The 22647-nt window shown below is 38.5% G+C and overlaps 1 protein-coding gene across 1 annotated transcript in view; it reads right to left on the bottom strand.

The window, feature by feature from the left end:
• The window catches only part of PCDH19 (protocadherin 19), a 102580-nt gene that overhangs the window by 38765 nt on the left and 41168 nt on the right, over positions 1-22647 (bottom strand). Inside the window, 2 exon segments of the mRNA XM_033121349.1 lie at positions 6574-6622; positions 6625-6634. Coding sequence (XP_032977240.1) covers positions 6574-6622; positions 6625-6634 — 59 coding nt within the window.

Raw genomic sequence — 22647 nt, 5'->3', positions numbered from 1 at the left:
ACTAGACAATAATACATAAGTTTTTATCCATAGAGGCCCCACCTGCTATTTCTAATACTTCCTGACAGAATTTGTAGCTGTGCTACACCATGGATGATGAATTATGCATTTGAAACACCTAGTGAATGGTGAGTCCATTCCCTAGTCAGTGAGGAAGCAGCAAGGGCAAATTCAAGAAAACGTGTTGTTGTCTCAACAAGGGAGAGTGGCACGCTTGTGAATTAGGACAAGTCCCAACAGCGCTATCATACCTCTGAAAAGGGAGCCCTGTGGAGATGACACTGCAAACTTGCTTTATCTACTCAACCTTGAACATCCACAAGCCTAGCTCTCTGAGGCTCTGATAAGAATATTCAGAACATATGATGAAGAGTTATGCTGCGGACACAATGGATACAATGTCATTCTCTACACTTGGTCAAAAGGAATCACAGCAGATTTTTAACATATGACCAACCTAGATGTAGAATGCTTGCTGCCCTGAATATGAAAACTAAAGGATCAAAAGGGTAGTAACTGGAAAGCCATAATTATAAGAAAATGAAGAGCAGCAGACAGTTGAAGCATTGACCCTTTTGTTAATTATTTTCAGAAAGGATAACTGAGCATCAACTGTATTAAAACTAAAACCACTCAATAGTGCAATTCGCTCAGCTCCTCCAAATTATGTCATGCAGCTACTCAGGCCTGTGGACCCACCAGGATGCAGTTGTATTTCCAATCATCCTATAACTCTGTCTATGATCAAGAAGACCAAGTGGAAATGCACGCTTTAAAGTTGGTCACCATTTCTAGCTTTACAGCACAGATTTTGGGGCCTCCTATGAAAACTAACCACACAGCTTGAACAGATTCAAAGTTTGTTTTATAAGAAAAAATTTTGGTCCTGCCCACATGTACTTCTGTACCACGGGAGAAAGGAAATGGCCTGTGTGGATGATATTACTGGCTTCTGCATTTTTACAACAAATATTAACTTTTCAACCTTCATCAATGGTATCTGAAGCATATGAAAATTTCTTTAATCCACAACACAAAACAGTTACTTTAAGCCAGAGAATTCAACCCTGAATTGACTGCATTTCAGTAGTTGCCAAAACTTAGTTAAGGTATATGATGGTGAGGGAGATAGTCTAAGGACAAGGTAATTCACCATCCCTTTGAGCAAAGTTTCTCAACCTTGGCACTAGTGACATTTTAGGATGCATAATTATTTGCTGTGGAGGGCTGTCCTGTGCATTGCAGCATGTTTTGCAGCATCACTGGCCTCTACCCACTAGATGCCAGTAGTGCCCCCTCCCAGAAATTATAACCAAAAATATCTCCAGACACTGCCAAATGACCCCCAGTTGGGAACCACTGCTCTAGGTCCTTTAAAATCTATTCCTGTGACATGTTAGATTTCCAGTAGTGAAAAGAGCACTGAACTTGAGAAGTCATTAGAATAAGTGATAATCCATAGTCTACCACTTCATCAAGGGGACCCTGGGCCTGATTATCTAATGTCTTTGAGCCTCGATTTCCTTGTTTGTAAAATGCATTTGGTAAAACCTCCTTCACAAGGCCATTTTAAGGAATTGATGAGATACTATTCATGAAGTACCAGGTATACACAAATGCTCAATAAATAATTATTGTTTAGTATAATCATTATTACATATGGTAATGTTTCCATTGAGTTACAATTAAATATTATGTCCATAGTCTTTTTATAGGATCGGTATAGGAAATGTATATTTAAAGACTACTTCTATATCTTCCATAAACTATGTTCAGATATCTACTATGCTCATTTCTCCTAAAATTCAGGAACAGGAAAAAAATTATCCTCTCAAGTATGTATCCTTTCTTTATTGAAAAATGAGACTATATGCCCTGGTACACTTACCATTTTGTCATGCCTTCTCAAAAGCTTTCAAGGTAAATATAATGTTTAATTGCAGTGAGTTGGATGCCAGGGATCTCTATGTAGTTTCTCCTAATTGGTTTTGGATCTGCCTTTTTTAAATTTGATTATCCTATTTTATATGCATCTGAATACTATAAACCACCTCAGGGCTTTTGACTTTTAAGTAGAAAGGAGAGAAATAATAAAATAGTGAAGGATTGGTTACTAGAAATGTAAGGGACTGGTAGTGTGAGTATGAGAGTCATGTATTCTTGAAAGAAAAAGAAAGGGGTGTAATCCCTCTCTCCCAAACCTTGCAATAGTTTACTTTTTTCAAGATCAGTTTACCCATCTGACAAACTAAGGACCGCTTACTCTGATCCTATAAGGACATTTAGTGGCTTAATGAATGGATTTGTGTGAGGCAGTTTAAGACCAAGTGAGCACAATGCTGCAAATTGTAAAACATCCTGGTAAATGGCCACTTACCCAAAACAAATAACAATTTATGCCAGGCATAAAAAAAAAAAAATGCTGATTTCACTTGGTTTATTACCAGTGTACCTCTTGGGAAACAAAAGACTTGTAAATCAACTTTTGTGGGACAATAAATTAGGGGTACCTGTTTGCAATGCTATTATAAATATAAATGTTTCTATTATTAGTCTGGTGGCCAATAGAGGGACAGATTAGTTTCAACACACCTAAAATAAGACTCTGCACATAATAGTTACTCAGCAAATGTTTGATGAATAAACATTACTCAAATTCTGACCCGTATTTACCCTTGAAAATACTAGAAGTCTTTCAAAAGACAAAATAATTTGAAAGGAAATAGGTCACATCTTCCTAGTAGTAACATCACATACCCAGGGAATGCCATCTGAGAGTAAGAATTAGAAGGGAGTGAAAGTCAAAAGAGTATTGTAATTATATTTAAGAAACATCGGGAAGATCCCAGAATGGTTTCTGGGCTACCTGTATCCTAATAACTTTGGGAACCTGTGAAAACTGGAGATTCTCTAGGGATGGAGCTAGATACTGCATTTAACAAGCCTCCCGAGCAATTTTAATGCACATTGAAGGTCAGAAATTGCGGGCTTGAAGGAAAGTTTAGTGCTAGTTTTCAATGGAAAATGCTGAGGTTTTCATCAACTTCTTTCATCCATTCATTCAATAAACATATACCAGCACTTGTTATAGACAAGGCACCATACCAGGTACTGCAAAACCCCAGGACATTTTGGGTAGAAAGGAAAGCACTATGCATGGTTTAAAAGCCAATGCTCATTTTCCTTTCCACGCTGCTTCAGTACCTTGTTCATTTTCTGTTTTATTTTCTTTGAACCACAGCCTCATGCCCTGCTTGATATTGCTCCAAAAGCACTGCGGGAGTGGATATCAGACAGCAGCACAGAAACCCGGCATGAAGAAAGAGTGTTGCAGCCGGGGCAAGGTACCACTGTTGGCTTTCCTTGCCCTGAGAAGACAGCAAGGAAACAAATATAGCAGAAAGGAAGTCCATCCAGAAAAAATCCCAAACTGTCTTTGCTTGTTAATCTAGGACTCTGATATAAGCCTTGGGTACACCTGCAAGTTGCAGGTAACATTCTGGAAAAAAAAAATTACAGAAATGTAATGCTAGATCCTTCAGTGCATAACATTACGGGGAATGTGCCATATAGTTGATCCACTCTGCACCCTTCTCAACCTTGATTTGTGCTAGGAGAATCCCCTGGCCCTCTGGCTTTCCATTGGGGATTAGATGTGAGAGAGAAAGGAAGCCTGTATGTAAGCAGTCTGGCCAAGACAGTGCTGGAGAATGCCAAAAGAAGGGCCCAAGAAACATCCTTGGACAAGTAGAAAGTCAACAGGGAAGAGAAAATGGATAGGAAAAGAAGTTCTCAAAGTTGGCTTGAAATTGGATTGGCATTCAAAGAAACAGGGACTAGATAGTAAAATTAAAACTGACAATCAGAGGGGCGACCAGTTAGCTCAGTTGGTTAGAGTGTGGTACTCTTAACAACAAGGTTGCTAGTTCGATCCTGCATGGGCCACTGTGAGCTGCGTCCTCCTTAAAAAAACAAAAAACTGATAATCAGATTCAGAATTTCCTGGCTAGGAGCTTTTTCCATGCTTGTACATGGATCCTCAAGAAACCACATAAGGCAAAAACTCCTTTCAAACATCGCTGTGAGCTATTTGAACCTGGTTTGCAGGGTTTTAGCACCTGGTGTTAGTCACCACTCTCTTTGAACATTTTCCACACATTTCACATTTAAAATGGTTAGCCTCCAGAAAAGCATAGCACACAAGATTCGCTGTATCTTTCCAGGTATTGTGCTTTGTCTAAACTCAATTGGTCCCATAAATTCCAAGGCCTTTGTGGTTTTCCAAAGCCCTCAAGATTCTAAAAACAGAACCTGGCAAAAATGTGTGTCTCCCTGAGCTTTCAGATGTTTCCTCTTAATCAAGGTGGTCCCTAGTGAAAAGCCACTATCTTTGATTACAGACACCATCAGGAGACTTTTCCACCAAGAGCCAATTAAGTCCGGGTTGTGCCTTTTGTGTGTATGTATGTATAAATAAAAACCACATAAAGTAATTAATCAAAACCAGAGGTTTCCAGTGAGTCCTAAAGCTGCTGCTGTGGAGATACATGTGTCCCAAAAGCAAAGTGTTTAAACTTAAGTTTTTATCTCATCAATCTGCCTTGTATATTGGATACTCAGGGGTGACCTGAGATGGTGAGGGTGGCCAGGAGTGTTAGCTCTCTGCCAAGCTATAAAAATCAGGCTCATTCATAGATACAGACAATAGTTTAGTGGTTACCAGAGGGTAAGGGAGGTGGGGGGTGGGAGATGAGGGTAAGGGGGATCAAATATGTGGTGATGGAAGGAGAACTGACTCTGGGTGGTGAACACACAATGGGATTTATAGATAATGTAATACAGAATTGTACACCTGAAAGCTATGTAATTTTACTAACAATTGTCACCCCAATAAATTAAAAAAAAAAAAAAGAAATCAGGCTCATGCTATCAGTTTAACCTGGTTGTAGAATTCCCAGGTACCTCACAAAGGACCTGTGAGATAAGGCAAGTCCCTGTTTTTAACAGGAGTTTAAAAAAAAAAAAAAAGGAGCTTTGAAATAACAGTCGTGAAGCAGAAAACAAAGCAGATTCCTGCTGCAAAATTACTCTAATCAGTGCACAAAAACAGAGTGTTGGCTTTTTTTCCCCTCTAAAACAAATTAGACAGATAATTTTGAATTCCTCATCTTTTGTTTTTATTATGTGGGCCAAGAATATATTCAAAATGGACTCCTCCCAACCCCTCAGAAAAAGTCAAAACTATGCTATGACCATAATACTGAGCTATCCATTTTCAGATACTTAACGATTACCACTTAAAGGCACAAGCGATTCCAAAAAATACAGATGAACCTAACATGTTTTCAGAAGTTACTGCCGCATCGTGAAATAAAATAGATATGAATCAAAGTGCTGTACAACAAGCTACTTTATTCCTCGAATCATACTCTTCTGGTGATGTAAATTTATGGGATTAGAGCCACCAAAATAATAGAATTTTCAGGTTTTCTCTACTACACTTCTAACATAGCCTGCTGTGTGTCTATTTCATTTCTATTATTTTAACAAACACATTCAGAGTTCAATTTCAGCTGCAGAATAAATCACTGAACCATCCAAACGGATGTTTGCATGAAACAGTAATAAAAGCATTATCTGAATGGTCCATACAGGTTTTTCTACACAAGAGGTTCTTGCTTTGCTTAGTTCTCCCTCCTTAGAAAGCTCCCAGAACCCCTTGTCTGTCCCACTGGGCACCTTGGTGCCCACTACACTAGATGGAACCAGCTCTGTATTCAGATATGTTGTACCTCCATGGATAACTGAGTTATGACAACCATCATAAAATCTCAACTTTGAATGCTTCATTTGAAACACTGCCAAATGTTTTAAGAAGTACTGAATCAGTCAAAGGTCTTTTCTTTCCCTCTCTCATCTACAAAGTTTTTTTAAGGTAAAGCATTGGTTTATCTGTCATTAAAGTTATCTTTAAAATAATTTCAAAATTGTCAAAATAACAGAAAATCTTAAAGTTCCAACTGAGAAAATGTTAAGGCTGCTCTCTTTAAAGTGAAGAGTAACAAGAATTTGATATCAACATGATTTCGAAAGTATATGTTTTCTAATATTAGATTTCTAAATCATCACATAAAACTGTATTTTAATATGATTCCGATTTAGTTGTTAAATTTGTGTTTATGGCATACATTTTGATGTAAAGAAATATGATAAAGAGCCAAAAGAATTATTTTGGGTAGAATTACCAGTGACTTTTATTTAGCTTTTTATGCTTTTCTGAATTTCCAAATATTCTATAATAAACAGATAGGTATTCATTTTAAAATCTGAAAAGGGCATTGTTTAAAAAAACTTAATCTTCAATATGTAGATGATGTATTATACAAATGTACACTTGAAACTTAGTAATTTTACTACCCAATGTCACCCCAATAAATTTCATTAAAAAACACTAGAAAATATGGTGTCTTCTACATACTTGAATACATTTTTCAATCTTTGAAAAAAAAACTTAATCTATTTTGCTTTCTATATTAAATCAAGCTTAGTTGTAAAAATAGCAAGCAAACCAACATACCTTTTGATTAATGGGCTCGGCTGTTCACATAGTTGGAGTCAAAGAATAGTTTTCAGTCTGCATGAGGAAAAATAGATGAAAAAGGTTACATAGATGATTCATGAAAAGAGGCAAACTGTCCTACTTAGGAGGAATTTTTCTACTGGCAAGAAACAATGAATGAATCAGAAACTGAGGGCATATTGGGACAACAGCCAGAGGGATGCCTGCAAACCTCCTTGGGACCCTGGGGATTCTGTGAAGGTAGCTTTCACCTGTAGACCAAGAGGACTTGACACAAACATCCCCTAGAATATGGCTGGCTACTGACCATGCACCCATTTAGGGGAAGATACAGCATGACCCACAATTTTTTACAGAAATGAACTGCTTCCCATTCCCCAGTGGACACAGTTCTGTGCCCATCAAATTGACTGGAAGTTCAAAGGTATTTTTATTAGTAGCAGATAGCATGTTTAAATATTTATTCCATAGATAGGAAATGCAGGCAAGGTAATCTCCCACTGTGGATTTAAACTTCGCACTTCCTTTGTTTTAAGATATTTAACTCAGTGCTGGTTATGCAGGAAGGCCTTTGTTTTATCACAGGACATAAAGGCAAACAAGTATTACACCTAAAATAGGGTGAAGGGCAGTCCACAGAGGGTTGCCAAGCCTTTCATGTGAAACATGAAGTTTGCAAGCAAACCCTGTCTCAGCTCCTATGTTAAAATGCTACTGTCTAATCTGGTTACAGTAGACTGCCTGAGCACCGGCTTACAAAAGCAAATGCAGAATACCTGCCAGATGAAAGAGATGGGAAAACAGCTACAAACACCCAGAGGTTGAGAGATTAGAGGGGGCAGCTTTGGAAGATGGGAATGCATGGAAATATCAACAATGATGTAACTGCAAGTCCTAATTAATTGCACCATACCCCCAACACTAAAGTACTACTCTCATTGAACGACTGTGTAAACTGAAAACGCCCAAACACATATGCTCTACCCCACTGCCATTCTACCAGAATCCTCCACTATTCTCGCCATTCCTTAGGGCCTTCTAAAATCAGTTCAACTGAAAATGCCTGGAAAAGAAGCATAAGAGCTGCATAGCTAACAAAATAGTGGATTCCTTTCAGAAGACTACCTGCCAGACTTTAACAGTGCTAGGCTCTTATGCAGCTTTTGATTTCAAGTAGCTCACAGTTTGGTGGAGGAGAAAACAGATCCAACTACCACGTGAGCACCAAACAACCAACAGTCAGGGTGGGGACCCTAAGTACGGGGGAGTAGGTGGGGATGGGGGGTGGTGACTAGAGGGGGAGAAAGGAGGAGAGAATATTGAGAAAGATACCAAATTGCACCATTGTCCTGTACTTACTCAGGCATGTCCATGCCTGCCACTTACCCCTTCATTTGAAGATGGGGTGTATAACATCCACTCACATTGACTACTTTTATCTAGAGGATAAAAAAAACCCTCTAATGTAACTAAAAGCAATTTTTGGTGCTGTTGGAAGGAATAGATTGGGAGAGTAAAAATCAAAAGGGTCAGTTCATTTCTAATTTGTTCATAAGGAAATGGATGCTGAAATTGTTGCAACATAATTACAGGAGGAGGAGGCAAATTTGAAGCTGCACTGGGAATACAATGCTGGAAGTATTGCTGAAGGAAATTATCCATCAGTCAGTCAACCAACATGCATTTCTTGAATTAATTTATTGTACCAACATAATAGGCAAAAATGGTGTTGGGTAATGCACTCTCCATGATATTCAGTACAATATATAATTTAACAAGTGGAAGTCCCCCCCACCCCCAAAAAGCATGCTATCCAATTAAAACAAGGAATTGATTAAGCACTCAGGAGTTCAACAGTTAGTTTCACTGTGCAACCTTGGACAAATTAATTTCTGTGTGCCTCACTTTACTCCTCTATAAAACAGGGATAACAGAACATGAATCCAAAGGGGGATTTCAACTGCATTTATCATGAGTCACTGTGGGAATCATGAGTCATGATACCCCTTGCCTCCTACAGAACCCAAACCCCCAAGTAGGATCAGGAATTTGACCTCACTCAGGCAATAAAGAATAGCATGCAGATTCACACATTTTCATCTCAGCCTCCAAATTTACTATATCATTTTATCAAGAAAATTAATAGACACACAGATGCAAAAAGGATATCAAGAGGATACTGGCTTTACAGGGAAAGCATGAGTAACATCCCAAGATAATGTCATGTTAAAGAGCCAGTTTTCAAGTAGATATTTTGCATAGCTTTGCATATGAGGGCTTTCAACCTGCACACACTGTGCATCGGATATGGAACTCTGTAGAGACCTGACCTCCAGGCATGGTGCCAGAGCTACATATTTGGGCAAATAAGTAAAACCCTACCAATTTTTCCCTGGTAACTGTACTACTTCTTGGTCCTAATGAACTAATTAGGACTAATTAGGGAATCCTCATCTCACTATGAGGATTCCCACTTGCAGACACCAAGTTAAAAGAAGAATCAGGTCTAGAAGACTTGCTTGTGGATACCTTAACAATGCTCTTTCCCTTGCTCTGGGATATAGATTGGTTAACCTGGGCAGATATGCCAGGCAGGACATGCCACTGTAGGTAGGAGAGTGTCATTGAAGCTTAACAGCACCTTATCTTTCTCCTTTTTTTAACTCTAAGAGTAAACCACCCATTTTTGTGGGTCCTGGCCTTCAAATATAAATATTCCATTCCCCAAACCAGCACAAACCATAATGGGCAGATGCCTTATGCTGCATCCTCATGCAATTGGAGGCACTAGTTATGAGGCAGGTTCCAAACTGCGTTCCCAGAGTGGATGGGGCTGTGCTGAGTCATCCGTCGTCCTTTGCCTTTATAATCAGTCTCAAACAACTGAGCTAACTGGCCATAGATGGCCTGTTATAGGTCTGTGTATGCTTACATCAAGTGTTCTTGCTTATATTGATTTAAGGTGTGCATTCAAACCCACCTCCTGTGACTTGAAGGAGTAAACTTTTTTACACTTCAGGTGAAACCTAACTGCACAATAGAAGGCAACTAGGGAGCTTTGGGTTTTTTGTTTGTTGCCAAGATCCTACTCCAAGACATTCTGAGGTAATTGGCCTAGACTGAGGCCCATGAATTGGTATTTTAAAAAAGCTTCCCAGATCATTCTAATGTACATTTAGAGTGGAAAAACTGTCTGAGCAAGGGGTGGCCCACGGGCTTTGACCTGATGTGCTGGTGTTTTCTAAGGCAGGTCCAGCTGTTTAGCAGATGACACCTCTTATGTCATATTATCTGCCAGGTCATCTCAAATATAGGATACAGAACCACAGCAGAAATGGGGTGGATGGGGGGTGGGGCAGCGGGGGTAGAACGGACTTTTTAAGAAATAATAAAAGAGCTTTTCTTTTTTGCATGAATGTATTACCTCCTGGTTAGCCTTATTGAATCAAAATTTGCTTGACATTATTCCAATCCCTTCTCTAAGTATTCTAAATGGCAAACAACATGAACATTTGAAAGGGGAAATTTTCTCTAAATGTCACATTAATTTCACTAGGAAATGTCCTCATCTCTAATGATACAGCTGACTTAACCCAGGAACACAGCAAAGAGACAAGAACAATATTTGTTTGGGAAAAAAATAATTTTGACATTAAAAAATGGGTCTAGAGTAAACTTTTATTTCCAGTCTCAATGGTAAATGAGTCACTTTCTTATCATTTAATATATTTCTCCCAAATCCTTTCTCTAATTAGAAGTGTTTATCCTAGGAATTCACTGAGAGCAGACTTCTCACTTGGCTTAGGTTTAAAAAATCTTGATTTTCTGAAAACCTAAAGAATAAATACTTCTGAATAGCTAAGCTTTAGATCGCTTAGGGCTTTTCCCTGTAAGGACTAAAACTTTGATTTAAAATACTAAACATTCTACCTTGTTTCTAAGGTGTATCTCACAGTTGCTTATTGGTTACTTAGGAGCACCTTTCGAAACATAAATCACTATATGACGCAGGTTCTGCCTATACACTCACTGACCCCAAAGTGCTGTGGTTTTGAATATTTGCCTTTAATTTTTAACATATATACCCCACCAACTTGCTATCAAATACTCAATACTGTTACTTCTCAAAGCTATTGGTATATCAAAAACAGCTCCTCTTCCATTTCAAGTTTAATACTTCTACTCTACTGTGTTCTTGGAAGCTATATAATGATATTCGTTAGAATAGTCTAGAAAATAAGAGTTAAGTTCTGGGTAGAGAGCTGAGATGTTGTTACTCTAAGAGGGAAATTACATGATCTTTAATGTAGGGACTTTTGTGTAATGTTTGGGTTTTTCTTGTTTGTTTTTTCCTGCTCAGAAGTGTTTTTTATTTTTTTTCTTTCCTACTTTCTAGCCCCAGCTCCCTTCTGGATATGTGAGGTTTCTAGTGAGACATTTGGGTGGGTGGTATGTTATTATGTCTCTATGTTAATAAGTCTGGCACATCAGAAGTCAAATGTGTTCACTTTGTCAGGCCCCCAAGGTACCAGAATGCCCTACTTTAACTGTCATTTTGCATTACTTTTACAGTTCACTGAATTTTGCCCTAGTCTCTTGGAAGAGTGACTGTGATTCTCTCAGCATCACATTTATCACCAGGAGAGACTTCAACCCTAAGGAGAAAGAAGCCCAATAAATGCAGATATCCAGGACTAGAATATTTACCCAGTGGCACAAATCCCCAGGTCACCACACAGAGCTAAAAAAAAGTTGCAGACACTGAGATTAAAACAGCAATTCCTCAAACCTTTACATTTTCATCTGAAAATAAACAGCAATTTTAAATTATACTTTCAAAGTCCCATCGAACTGAAAAGCATTATAACTGCAATCTGCTAACGAATTATTTTTTTAAATTTTTAATTCTTAGTCATTTTAGCAATATAAACAAGAAAACTGGAATCCCAAATCAGATGCACAGCAAAGTGATTTTTAAATGCCAGCCCTTTAACTGCTGACATCTAATAATGATAATTGTGCCTATTGATCAATGATGAAAGGAAACATAACCTTTTCTAAAAGTGATTGCTGTTTTAGATGTTCAAATGGCATCTCCTCACAATGGCGTTTTTAGGAAATGAATCGACAAATGGCTTTTTCCCACTTCCTATCCTCAACACAAAAAAATGAAAATGTAAATTCTATATAAAAATAAAGCCAACATGCCTCCAGCTAGGATGTATACTCAAAGACTCATCCATCCAAACAGCAACAGCTGAAGCAGGAATTAGTGAAGATGGAATAAAAGGCACCAGCCCCAGAGCTGCCATCACTAGAAAGCTCATATTTACCCTGAACTGGAAAACAAGCCAAGTGAGCTCCCACTAACCATGCTTTTGCATACCTCAGCCCTAATTCTCTTATACACACACACACACACACACACGCACACACACACACACACACACACACACACACAGTTTGACTACAGTGAGTAATGCAGTATAGTGGGGTGACCTGGATTCCCTCCCCATGTTTGTCACTGAATCATTGACAGCCTGTAATAAATCACTTTATCCCTCTTGAAGGCTTTAATTTGTCCATCTATAAAATGAAGAGAATAACCCAAATAATGTCAATGTTCCCTCCAGGCTCCAAAATTTCTAGGAGTCTGAAACAAAACGGCTCTCACTATTTTATTCATTCATTTATTTAACAAACATGCATCAAACACTCAGGGTGGGAAAAAAAAAAGAAGAAGACATAGGTTGCATCTGCAAGGAGGTCACAAATGGAGCTCTTATCAAAGATGGTTAAAATGTCAGCCATTCAGAAAAACATGAATACACACACACACACACACACACACACACTCACACATACACACAGAGATTAGCACGTACTTACCTCCAGACACATGCATATACTTGTACACAGGCCACTACAGTACAACTTAGAGAATTACACTGCTGCTTTATAGAGCTAAATAGCACCCTAATGGCTTGATGAGGGTAGGTGACTCACATAGGAGCATTTGGCCTTCATATTTGTTATACATACAAACCTACATCATAAATACAGGGAACCTCCCTCTCCTATCAAATGGGTTATGAAATTCTTAAAGTAGCTCGTGTGTATGTTCCTTCAGCTCCATTCCCACAGTCTTCATCACCACTGTTTCCTCATCTGCATTGGCCTTTGCTCTATCTTATTCTGCAAAATCCTATGCAGACAATCTTCCTCACTCACTATTTTCATCACAGCATTTTTCAAGGACTCAAAGAAGTCTTCCTATGGCTCTTTGTTGCATTTAGCATTAAATCTTTAGTTGAGTAGTTATCCAAAGCAAGAACTTTACTTTCCCTATATCTAATTTCCCTCATTTCTAAAAGAGCTACATCACTGAACATCCCACATCGCTTAGCTTTTCTCAGTACTTTGTGTACAGACTATATAATGTAGTTATGTATTTCCTCAGTTCTATAATTATTTCCTGTGTAGTATGTCAGTTCATTCTCCAACTGGACTGGAAGCTCTCTTGCCATAATGCTAGACACTTAGCAAATATTCATGTAATGCATCAGTGAATGACCAGAGAAGAGACAGAAGTTAATGAGGCTACTTATCACAATTAAAGCAGATGACCAATTCTATTAGGCCAAGGTGATCCTGTTTCTTCAGAAAGCATCCACTCTGCACACTGTCTTCTGTAGTTACAATTTGTTGTCTGTCATCACTCCCAATTATTACCTTATAAATGCACAGTAGTCTGGACATAACTGCCAGAGATAAAGTGACACAGTTAGGTGCTTTCTGCCCACCTAATTCCATCAGTCCTGTCATATCTCTGGGGATGGCAGTAGTGACACAAGATAGTGTTTCCAAACCAAAGTAGATAAACATTCTGTGAGAAGATTAGGCTTTGCCAAACTGGAGACCACTGAGCCAAAGATTGACAGTATGGCAGCTACTTTTCTACGTATGGAAGAGAACTCAAGGATTCCAGTGGCTCTCAGGGCAGGGCTATCAATGGAAAACACAGGCCATGCAGTTAATATCCAACAAGTCCAGTTGAAAGGGTTTCCCTCTTGGTGGTCTTTTATCATCACTCTTCAATTTCACTGACACCATTGATGTGGTCAGACTACCTCAAGTTGACAAAGATGGCCCAGGAAAAGTGCTTTTCTCTGCCTTCATCTTTGATTGGGTCAAAGTCATGTCTTTAGTAGAGCAACCCAGTTACAAATTTTACTACAAAGACCTCCCTGACAAACCTAGCAGCATTCAAGAATCCATGCAATTCAGAGGCAAAGAGCCTGCTGAAAGACCAGGCTAAGCACCACACCATGAAATAGATAAGCATAGGCTTCTGAATAAGTATCTGGGAATCTTTTCTATTCCCTTTGTGGGCATAGTGGACTCTAAAACACTCTGCTTACAAAAAGCTCTCAGAACATGAACAGACTCATAGATACAAAGAACAAATTGATGGTTACCTGATGGGAGGGAGGTTGGGGGGATTTGTTAGAAAAGTGAAGGGATTAAGAAGTACAAATTGGTAGTTACAAAACAATCATGGGGATGTAAAGTAAAGCATAGGGAATACAGTCAATAATAATGTATAACTATGCATAGTGCCAGGTGGGTACTAATCAGGGGGATCACTTCGTAAGGTATATAAATGTCTAATCAATATGTTATACGCCTGAAACTAATCTATTGCATGACAACTGTAAATGAAAAATAATTTTAAAAAAGAAAAGAGTAAAATATTATCTAGATTTTGTTTGAAAAAGAAATTGTAATATGTGTTAGAAAGATATTCATCTAAGAATTTTAAAAGTTTTTAAATTGAGCTTCTTGTGTCCTCTTTAAGAAATCTGTCACTACCAATGGCAGTAAACATACTCTCCTAAAAACTTCATAGTTTTTCTTTGAAATTTAGGTCTACAATCAATCTCAAATTGTTTTTGTGAATGGAATGACCTAGTGGTTGAGCTTCTTTCCATTCCATATAGATATACAGTTGTTGTAGAAATATTTGTTTTAAAAAGAGCTTCTTTTTTCCCAGTGAATTGTCTTGGCATCCTTGCCTCTCATATTTAATTGTGAGGCACTTAAAAAGTGGACATAAAATTCCTTGTGCATTGACATGGCTTCTTGACCAATAGGCTTTGCTGTAGAGTGAGTGATTGGGTATTAAGCCAGCTTTTTAATTGATGATTATCCTAAATGTCAAATCCATAGATCTTAATACTGGGGTCTTCTAGATTTTCCAGACAAAAACCCAACATCCTCTTGCCTAATAGTGTAAGGCTGATTTCAGGCATTCTAAGAGCTAATTGGAGGAAGGAAGGATGGGGGTTTCACCATTCAGTATGAGATATCTTTTCACTTTGTAATCTTTCTCTTTCTGTGTGCCTGATGAGTCGGATCCATTTTGGTTTAATTTTACCAAGGAATAAATCTTTCATCTTTCTTTGGGTTGGAGGAAAGATCGACACCCAACAACAATGAAGTGGGAAGTATTTCTCTAACTTTTGACAGATTTCTAACCAACCTTCCTGTTTTTAGTCCACATTATTTTTTTCACCTAATTCTTCGGCCTTTCCAAGGATCTTAAGCACCACAGAGTTTGCTTATTTTTGGTGTTTCCCTTTGCAGTCATGGCTTACTCCACTCAGCAAAGTTCTTGACATTCTACTGAGTTTTCAGATAATATGTGGTTGAGTTACATGTCTCCCAATTTCATTGAAGATGAAATTTCTATTTATAAAAAGCTCTCATGAACCAGTTAATGCCTATTCTATGTTGAAATGCAAAATCAACAAACAACAGTGTGAGTAAAAGTAGCTTAAGAATAAATAAAATGATGAATCTAATCATGTGAGTCACACTATTTCAACCCACATAAACAAAATTCAACCTGAGAAGTAAATAACTATCAACCACATTTGCCAGTGAAATAAACCCTGGAGTCCAATCACCAATCCCAAATATGTAACTACAACACATTAAAGCTATTTTGCAGGCACAGAGTGCCTTTTATCCCCAAATATCAAAGTACTTTACAAGCAGGTGCCAACTGTTATTTCCCCCTTTAAACAGCCAAGAAAACAAACACACAGGTTAAGTGCTACAGCCATATTAAATACTGACTCAGCTAGAACATGCCACAAAAACAAGGACAACAAGAAAAATCCCCAGGAGCACTGTTCTTGGCATTACCTACTACTGAGATGGAAAGCAAACACAAGATGTTTTAACGACAGGGAAGTGATTAGCCTGCTTTATACCTATTTTTCTCAGAATAACTTTCTTGGATACTTTCAGTGAATGGATCAGGAGAGTATAATCTAGCAGTTAGACACAGATAAGTTTGGCACACACTAACTGGAACTGGTTCTCCAGACCTAGCTAGAGGGCCCGTCACATAGTCCAAGGGATCCAGGAACGAGCCACTTTGCTCCCTTCTTCCCTGGAACCTTGGTGACCATTTCAATTGTCCTTTAGAAACACTGACAACCATTTTTATAAGGTGACCAAAGATGACTAGTGATGACTTATGAGGTAGCTCCAATATCAGAAGCTATGAGTTGGTAAAACTGGTCCAACTGACAATAAGAAACCAATATAACACCTCCCACGAGCAACGGCACAGGGATCCACAGTATGAGCTCTCCTGAATCCAGCCAATCTACGAGCCCTTCTGGTTCTGAGAAGGCCCGGAACTCTCAGAACCTCAGCTGGCCCATTCCTTTCCACTAAATTCTATTTTACTGATGCCTCAATTCTCAGCTACTGAGCAGTTGTGTAGCTCTGACTGCCTGCAGAGTACAATTTCTATTGAGTAAGCCTTGTCAGCTGACAAGACTTTCAAAATATTTGGAGGGAAAGTGTCAGGTGGCCCTGTCCCTGTGGGCGAAAACAACACCCTCAAATCCAGTTCCAATCCCAATCTAATTATTTATGTTATATATCACTTAGAACCCAGTTGCCTCCGCAAACTTATTTAAGAGTGGATTAACAGCCTTTGGCATACCATTCTAAATTCATTTCCCTTATACCAGCTTGTTGCTCAAGCCTAAAATATGTGATCATACTGAAAAGAAAAAAAAAAACAAAAACACCACACACACTAATCAAGTAATATACCATCTTAGAAATCTCAATGTATTTAGCTTCCAATATTGATGTTTCTAATTAGATACAATATAATACATCATTTTCTTGTTTGTGGTCAATGAAATCCTCCATGGTTATCTTCTGCTGCAAGTATTGTGATTACTGCCATGGCACAGAGAGGGTGGGGGTGTCTTAGTTCAAGGGAATGCACGGAGTCAAGGATGTTTGCACATAGCAGCCACTTATATTTACTGTCACAAAAATATAAACATTCATTTCTGATCTTTTAAGTACTAGTTTCCAATTTAATGAAGCACAATAACCATTTCCCAAAATTGGACTCCACGGTTGCTTAACATTGGTAACCCTCTAATTATGACTGTCGTTTAAATAAAAGGCATTTGGTTCTGTTGAAATTATTAGGCACTGAAGGGAATACACACTAACCTTCAGTTTCTAGCGACTTAAACAAGCATTGCAGCAAATCAGTATTGGAGGCAAGATAGAGCTTACACTTTAGCATCATTTCATGAACCATAAATAAGAAGTAATAGGAAGAGGATTCAAGGAAGTTATGAAAACGTTTACTCATTCTCTAAAACCCCTACCTGTACTCCCAAATCCTAATAGACCTGGTTTTATGCGATGGGGGGTGGGGATGGGGGCAGGTTAGAATTTGACCTCATTTGAAATCAGAGATTAGGTAGATGAGTGATGGAAGGAGAACTGACTCTGAGTAGTGATCAGACAATGTGATAGATAGATAGATGATGTATTACAGAATTGTATACCTGAAATCTATGTAACTTTACTAACAATTGTCACCTCAATAAACTTTAAAAAAAAAGAAAACAGAGATTATCAAAAGGCTACTATTTGACATAAGAGTGCTGGCAACCATGCACAGTAAAGCCATAATTAATTACATCTTGCAAAAGTGGCTAATACTGTCAATAGCTAGAAATTGTCAGAGTATTAGAAATCTGTAATGCAGTTATGCAATGCACCAATAAAACAACAATTACAACTATAAAATTATATATATATATATGTATATATATGTATGTATACACTTACAAGAGGCAGAGTACAGCGTTGGGCGTGGAGACAGTGGAAATGTGATGGCTCGGTGCGATGACAGAGAGATAGTGGATGGGGGGAGGGGGGTCCACAGTGTGAGGGATATAAATGATAAACGTCTAAGTAAAAAAACAAAAGAAAACAAAACAAAACTCATAGACACAGACAATAGTCTAGTGGTTACCAGAGGGTAAGGGGGGTGGGGGGTGGGAGATGAGGATAAGGGGGATCAAATATATGGTGATGGAAGGAGAACTGACTCTGGGTCGTGAACACACAATGGGATTTATAGATGATGTACTACAGAATTGTACACCTGAAATCTATGTAATTTTACTAACAATTGTCACCCCAATAAATTAAAAATAAAAAAAAATAAAAAAATAATAAAAAAAAAAAACAACAATTACAAAAGCACCTTGGACTTATATGGAAAGTTTTATCATAATAAATTCCAGAGTGTTTAACAGACTGTTGTAAAAAGGGATCACTTCCCCCTACAACTGAAACACAATAGTCATTTTGCATTGGTAACAGCAAATAGAAAATGTTTCAGAAGAGAGGAAAATTACTAAACCTTAGAGAAACCACAGAGAAAGGAATAATTTTAGATGGGCAGAAAACAAACACCCAAGTTGCAAACTGGAGCTGAAGGTAACTACATGTTCTCCAGAGCTCGAGTCACAGAACGGAAGAGTTTTGCTTTCTCATCCACCCTACAAGTTCCATGAGGTGCTTAGTGACTGCAATGGGTGGGGCAGGTGCCTCCTGTTAATATCATCCTGAAAGATGAATTAGCATTTGGAAATGGGCACAATATACAAAAGCATGTCATTTATTTTCTTTTTTCTTTCTTTTACTTTTTTTGCCTTTTAACCAACATTACCTAGCTAATCCTCCTGCTACCATTATGTGCTAAACAAATATTATCAACCCCATTAACAGCAGAACAGAACAGGTTAAGAGAGTTGGCCTCTACTAGAGAAGCAGTGTCACATCTGCAACTAGAATTCAGGATTTCTCACTCTGGGTCCTCAACTCACACCACTTGATCACACCTCGTTAAGATTCTGGAAAATGCAACAAAATTGAAGTAATTAAGACTGGCTGACTGGGTGTACTATTTGGGAGAAAAAAAATACCCTAGCCTGCTTAAACATGACAGGCTTAAGGGTGGTGAACACAACTAGAATAATTTCCTCCTGCAGGAAGATTAAGAAATAATGAGGGAAACACTTCACTCTCTCTCTCTCTCTACCATCAGACTCCCAGCAGCAAAAATCAGGAACAATTCCAAATTTAACTGTCAGAAAAAAATTAATGCTGTCAGAAACATAACACCATACTGTGTCAAGCAGTCATACCCCTCAGACTGTGTAGTTGATTTCTACCTTCCTTTCCCCACATTGTTCTTAGTTTCCTCTCTCCCCAGCTTTCTACTGGTCAGTCTTTCAAATACTCTTAAGACATCCCTTTCTCCATTCACTCTTACATATACCCACACCCTTCTATCAAAGAAAACTGGTACACTCGCTCCTCATCCTGGTCTGTTCAGTACTACGTCTACCTGATAACAAAGAAATATTTGTTTGGAGTTAAACCTTTACAAACAGGTATGGGCACTCATGTCTTAATTCACACACGTGTACAGAGATACACACACATTACATATAATTTTTGGATCTTTGTGTCTTCATATTTAAATATGCTTGTCCCTGGTAGACACAGCCTTGGTTAGGGTTATAAGTCACCTTCGTGATTGTTTTTGCAGATGGTTATAATCTTATAAAAGATTACAGAATATTCAAAGAAAAGTCCCAGAAAGCCTCCCAATACAGAATCTTCAAGGTGAAAATAGAAAAAAATCTTACTAGCTATGTAATCTGGTAGAAAACACTGAACCTTTCTGATCCTCAATGTCCTAATCTATAAAATGGAAATAATGTCTGTCCTAACTAGGTTACAGAATTGTTATTAGGATCCAGTAAAATAATATATGTGCAGGTACTTTCTAAAACTGTATATTACTAGACAAATGACAGGTCTTCTGATTATCAGGTCATAAATTTGACTTATCTTGAATACTTATTTCTATTTCTAACTAAATTCCCATTGAATATTATGGTTTTCTTTCTGAGATTCCCTACTAGGATATTTTATCTCATTCTCCCCCATCTGTTCTTCCAGAAAAAAAATAATACGTGAACAGTCTTGTTTTGGGCAGAGGGAAATTATATAGATAGATAGATAGATAGATAGATAGATAGATAGATAGATAGACAGACAGACAGACAGACAGACAGACAGATAGATAGATTAGAGAAATTGGAGATATATATATTATATATATATATATACATGCATAATTCAGAGCCACCAGCTAGAAATGAGCCATTCAAAAGCTGATAGTGTGTAGATAGAAAAACAGGGTTAGAGGACTGGGAAGCTTGACCAGAGCCTTCTCTAATAGCTAAAGCAACGAAAGAGATTTCAATCAACTAAGGACTGCCTTGGAGCGTGACTATGTGCCCACTCTACCATTCATTTAAGAGCTGTGCTGTTAGTTCATTTAGTTCCTCAATCACAGCAGCCACATTTCAAATGCTCAGTAGGCAAATGTGGCCAGTGGCTACCGTATTAGACAACACAGACAGAACATTTTCATCAACACACAAAGTTCTATTGGGCAGTGCTGCCATAGAGCAAGACTGTTGGCCTGTGACTCAGGACTCTCCAGTTCTAAAATGTGTCCCAACTGGTGACATAAGGAAATATAAGGAACATACTTTATCACATTGTGTAACACATTGTATTGCCTATCTGTCACCCTCACTAGGCTGGAAATTCCTTAAGGGCAAGAACCATGTCTTTAGTGTCTGTATCTGTCACTGTTCCTGGCACAGATCAGGTGCTCGCCCACAGTTTGTTAACTGAATAACAGCTGATATTAGATCTGTCTATGAGATAGGAAGAGCTTACCTGTCTATTCCATATATTGAATCAGAAATGTAAAATTTGCAAAACTGTTTTTTAAAAGGTTACTATACTTCCTAGACTTGTATTTGTTTCAACTTTCTCAAGAATTTAGGTAGTAGGGAGGATTGGCTTAAGTCAAAAACGAACTAAAATTCTGTCTCCCCATCCTTCTATTCCCATCTTTTTCATTCATTCAAAGTATCACTTATAAACCTAAAAAACTTAGAACCCCAAGTTTATTAATATTAAGACGCCAGTGCATAATACACATGTTGAACATGATATAATCCATACGTTTAAACGGGTGTTTACAATCTAACAAAATGAGAAACACCTGTAAAGCTGTGTATCTTAATGGCCCAATTTAAAACATTATTTTCTCAAATAGCACCTTGTATTTTATAGCGATTGATTTTCACAAAGCGTTGACCTATACTCTCTTCCAATAACCACAACAGACTTAAGAAGTACATAGGCAAGGTATTATTTTCCATTTTTAACAGATGGAAAACTGATACTCAGAGAGTTTTTGAATCCAAAATCAAATAGCCAAGTATTGGCAGGATCAAAGTAAGAACGTAATATTCCTGCTTCCTGGGCCAGGGGACCTTCCATTCAGTCTAATGTTACAGACAGTAGGAAATGGAAGCCCACTGGCTGACTTACTGCTTTTGCTTTCAGTCTATAGTCCCTTCTGAGATCTATCCTTCATAAGTTAAAAAAAATACTTTTATGCAATATTAATTATTTCTTCAGATCATGATATAGCCTTCAGTTGCTTTACTGCCAAATGTAGTCATTTGCAAAGGTTTTTGAAATCATTAGCACAATCTGACAGTGCTGTGCTGTCCACTGCAGGCTTTGAAAAATTCCCTTTTGGGCTCATGACCATCACAGAATTATTTATTTACCTATAGAGCATTAAAAATCAAAAATAACTTATAGTGAATGTGGGGACAGAGCCCCAAAAAGCAGTTTCCAGGCTCTCGGCCTCACATAGAAAGGTGCTGGCTCAGGTAGTAAATGGCCGTCGACTGTGATCAAATGGCCATCAGCTATGGCTAGTTGGCCGTCAGCTGTAACCAGTGAGCCATTGGGCACTAATATAACTGCCGTGGCTAGGGTAGCAAAAAAAGGGGGAGCTAGCAAGAAGATGGTGGCTGAGTCTGCAAGCGGCACAGTGAGGGTTGAGAATTGTGTTGCTCCTGGTTCCTGTGTCTCCAACCCAGCCGCCAGTGAGAGTATAGTGGTATGACTCCCCTACCTATGGCTCCGTGGGTGTTCCTTTTTGGCCTAGCCATATCCTGCGTTCTTGTGTGGGGAGCGGGACCAGAGACCCCACCGGACGCCCCACACGACACTTGGCGTAGTCGGCAGGATCCCCTGCACTACAGTGAATCTTCTCTCTCTCTCTCTCTCTTTCTCTCTCTCTCTCTCTCTCTCTCTCTCTCTCTCTCTCTCTCTCTCACACACACACACACACACACACACACACACACACACACAATATTTTGAAGACAAGGAAACAGGCCCAGGGAAACTCACAACTACCCCCAAAGCAACACAGCTGTTATTAGAAACCCAGCCATGGGTTTAGAGCTCAGCTCTTCTGACACCCGGGCCAGGACTCATCCTGTGTCTCCTAAGAAGTCCAGGAAAAGTAAAACAGAATGCTATTAGGTTCATCAACTAAATTTCCCATTGGAGGAAAAAGTGAAATTTAGTGCAAATGATGTTTGTAAATCATTTCTTGTCAATATCCTATCATTGAGAAAAGCTGTTGTTCTATATATCACATTGTGTGTTCACCACCCAGAGTCAGTTCTCCTTCCATCACCATATATTTGATCCCCCTTTACCCTCATCTACCACCCCCTCCCCCCTTACCCTCTAGTAACCACTAA

The sequence above is a fragment of the Rhinolophus ferrumequinum genome, chromosome X (genome assembly GCF_004115265.2).
Source record: "Rhinolophus ferrumequinum isolate MPI-CBG mRhiFer1 chromosome X, mRhiFer1_v1.p, whole genome shotgun sequence".
Classification (NCBI taxonomy): domain Eukaryota; kingdom Metazoa; phylum Chordata; class Mammalia; order Chiroptera; family Rhinolophidae; genus Rhinolophus; species Rhinolophus ferrumequinum.
Note: the sequence above shows the minus strand (reverse complement) of the source record. Positions and strands in the feature narration are given on the sequence as shown.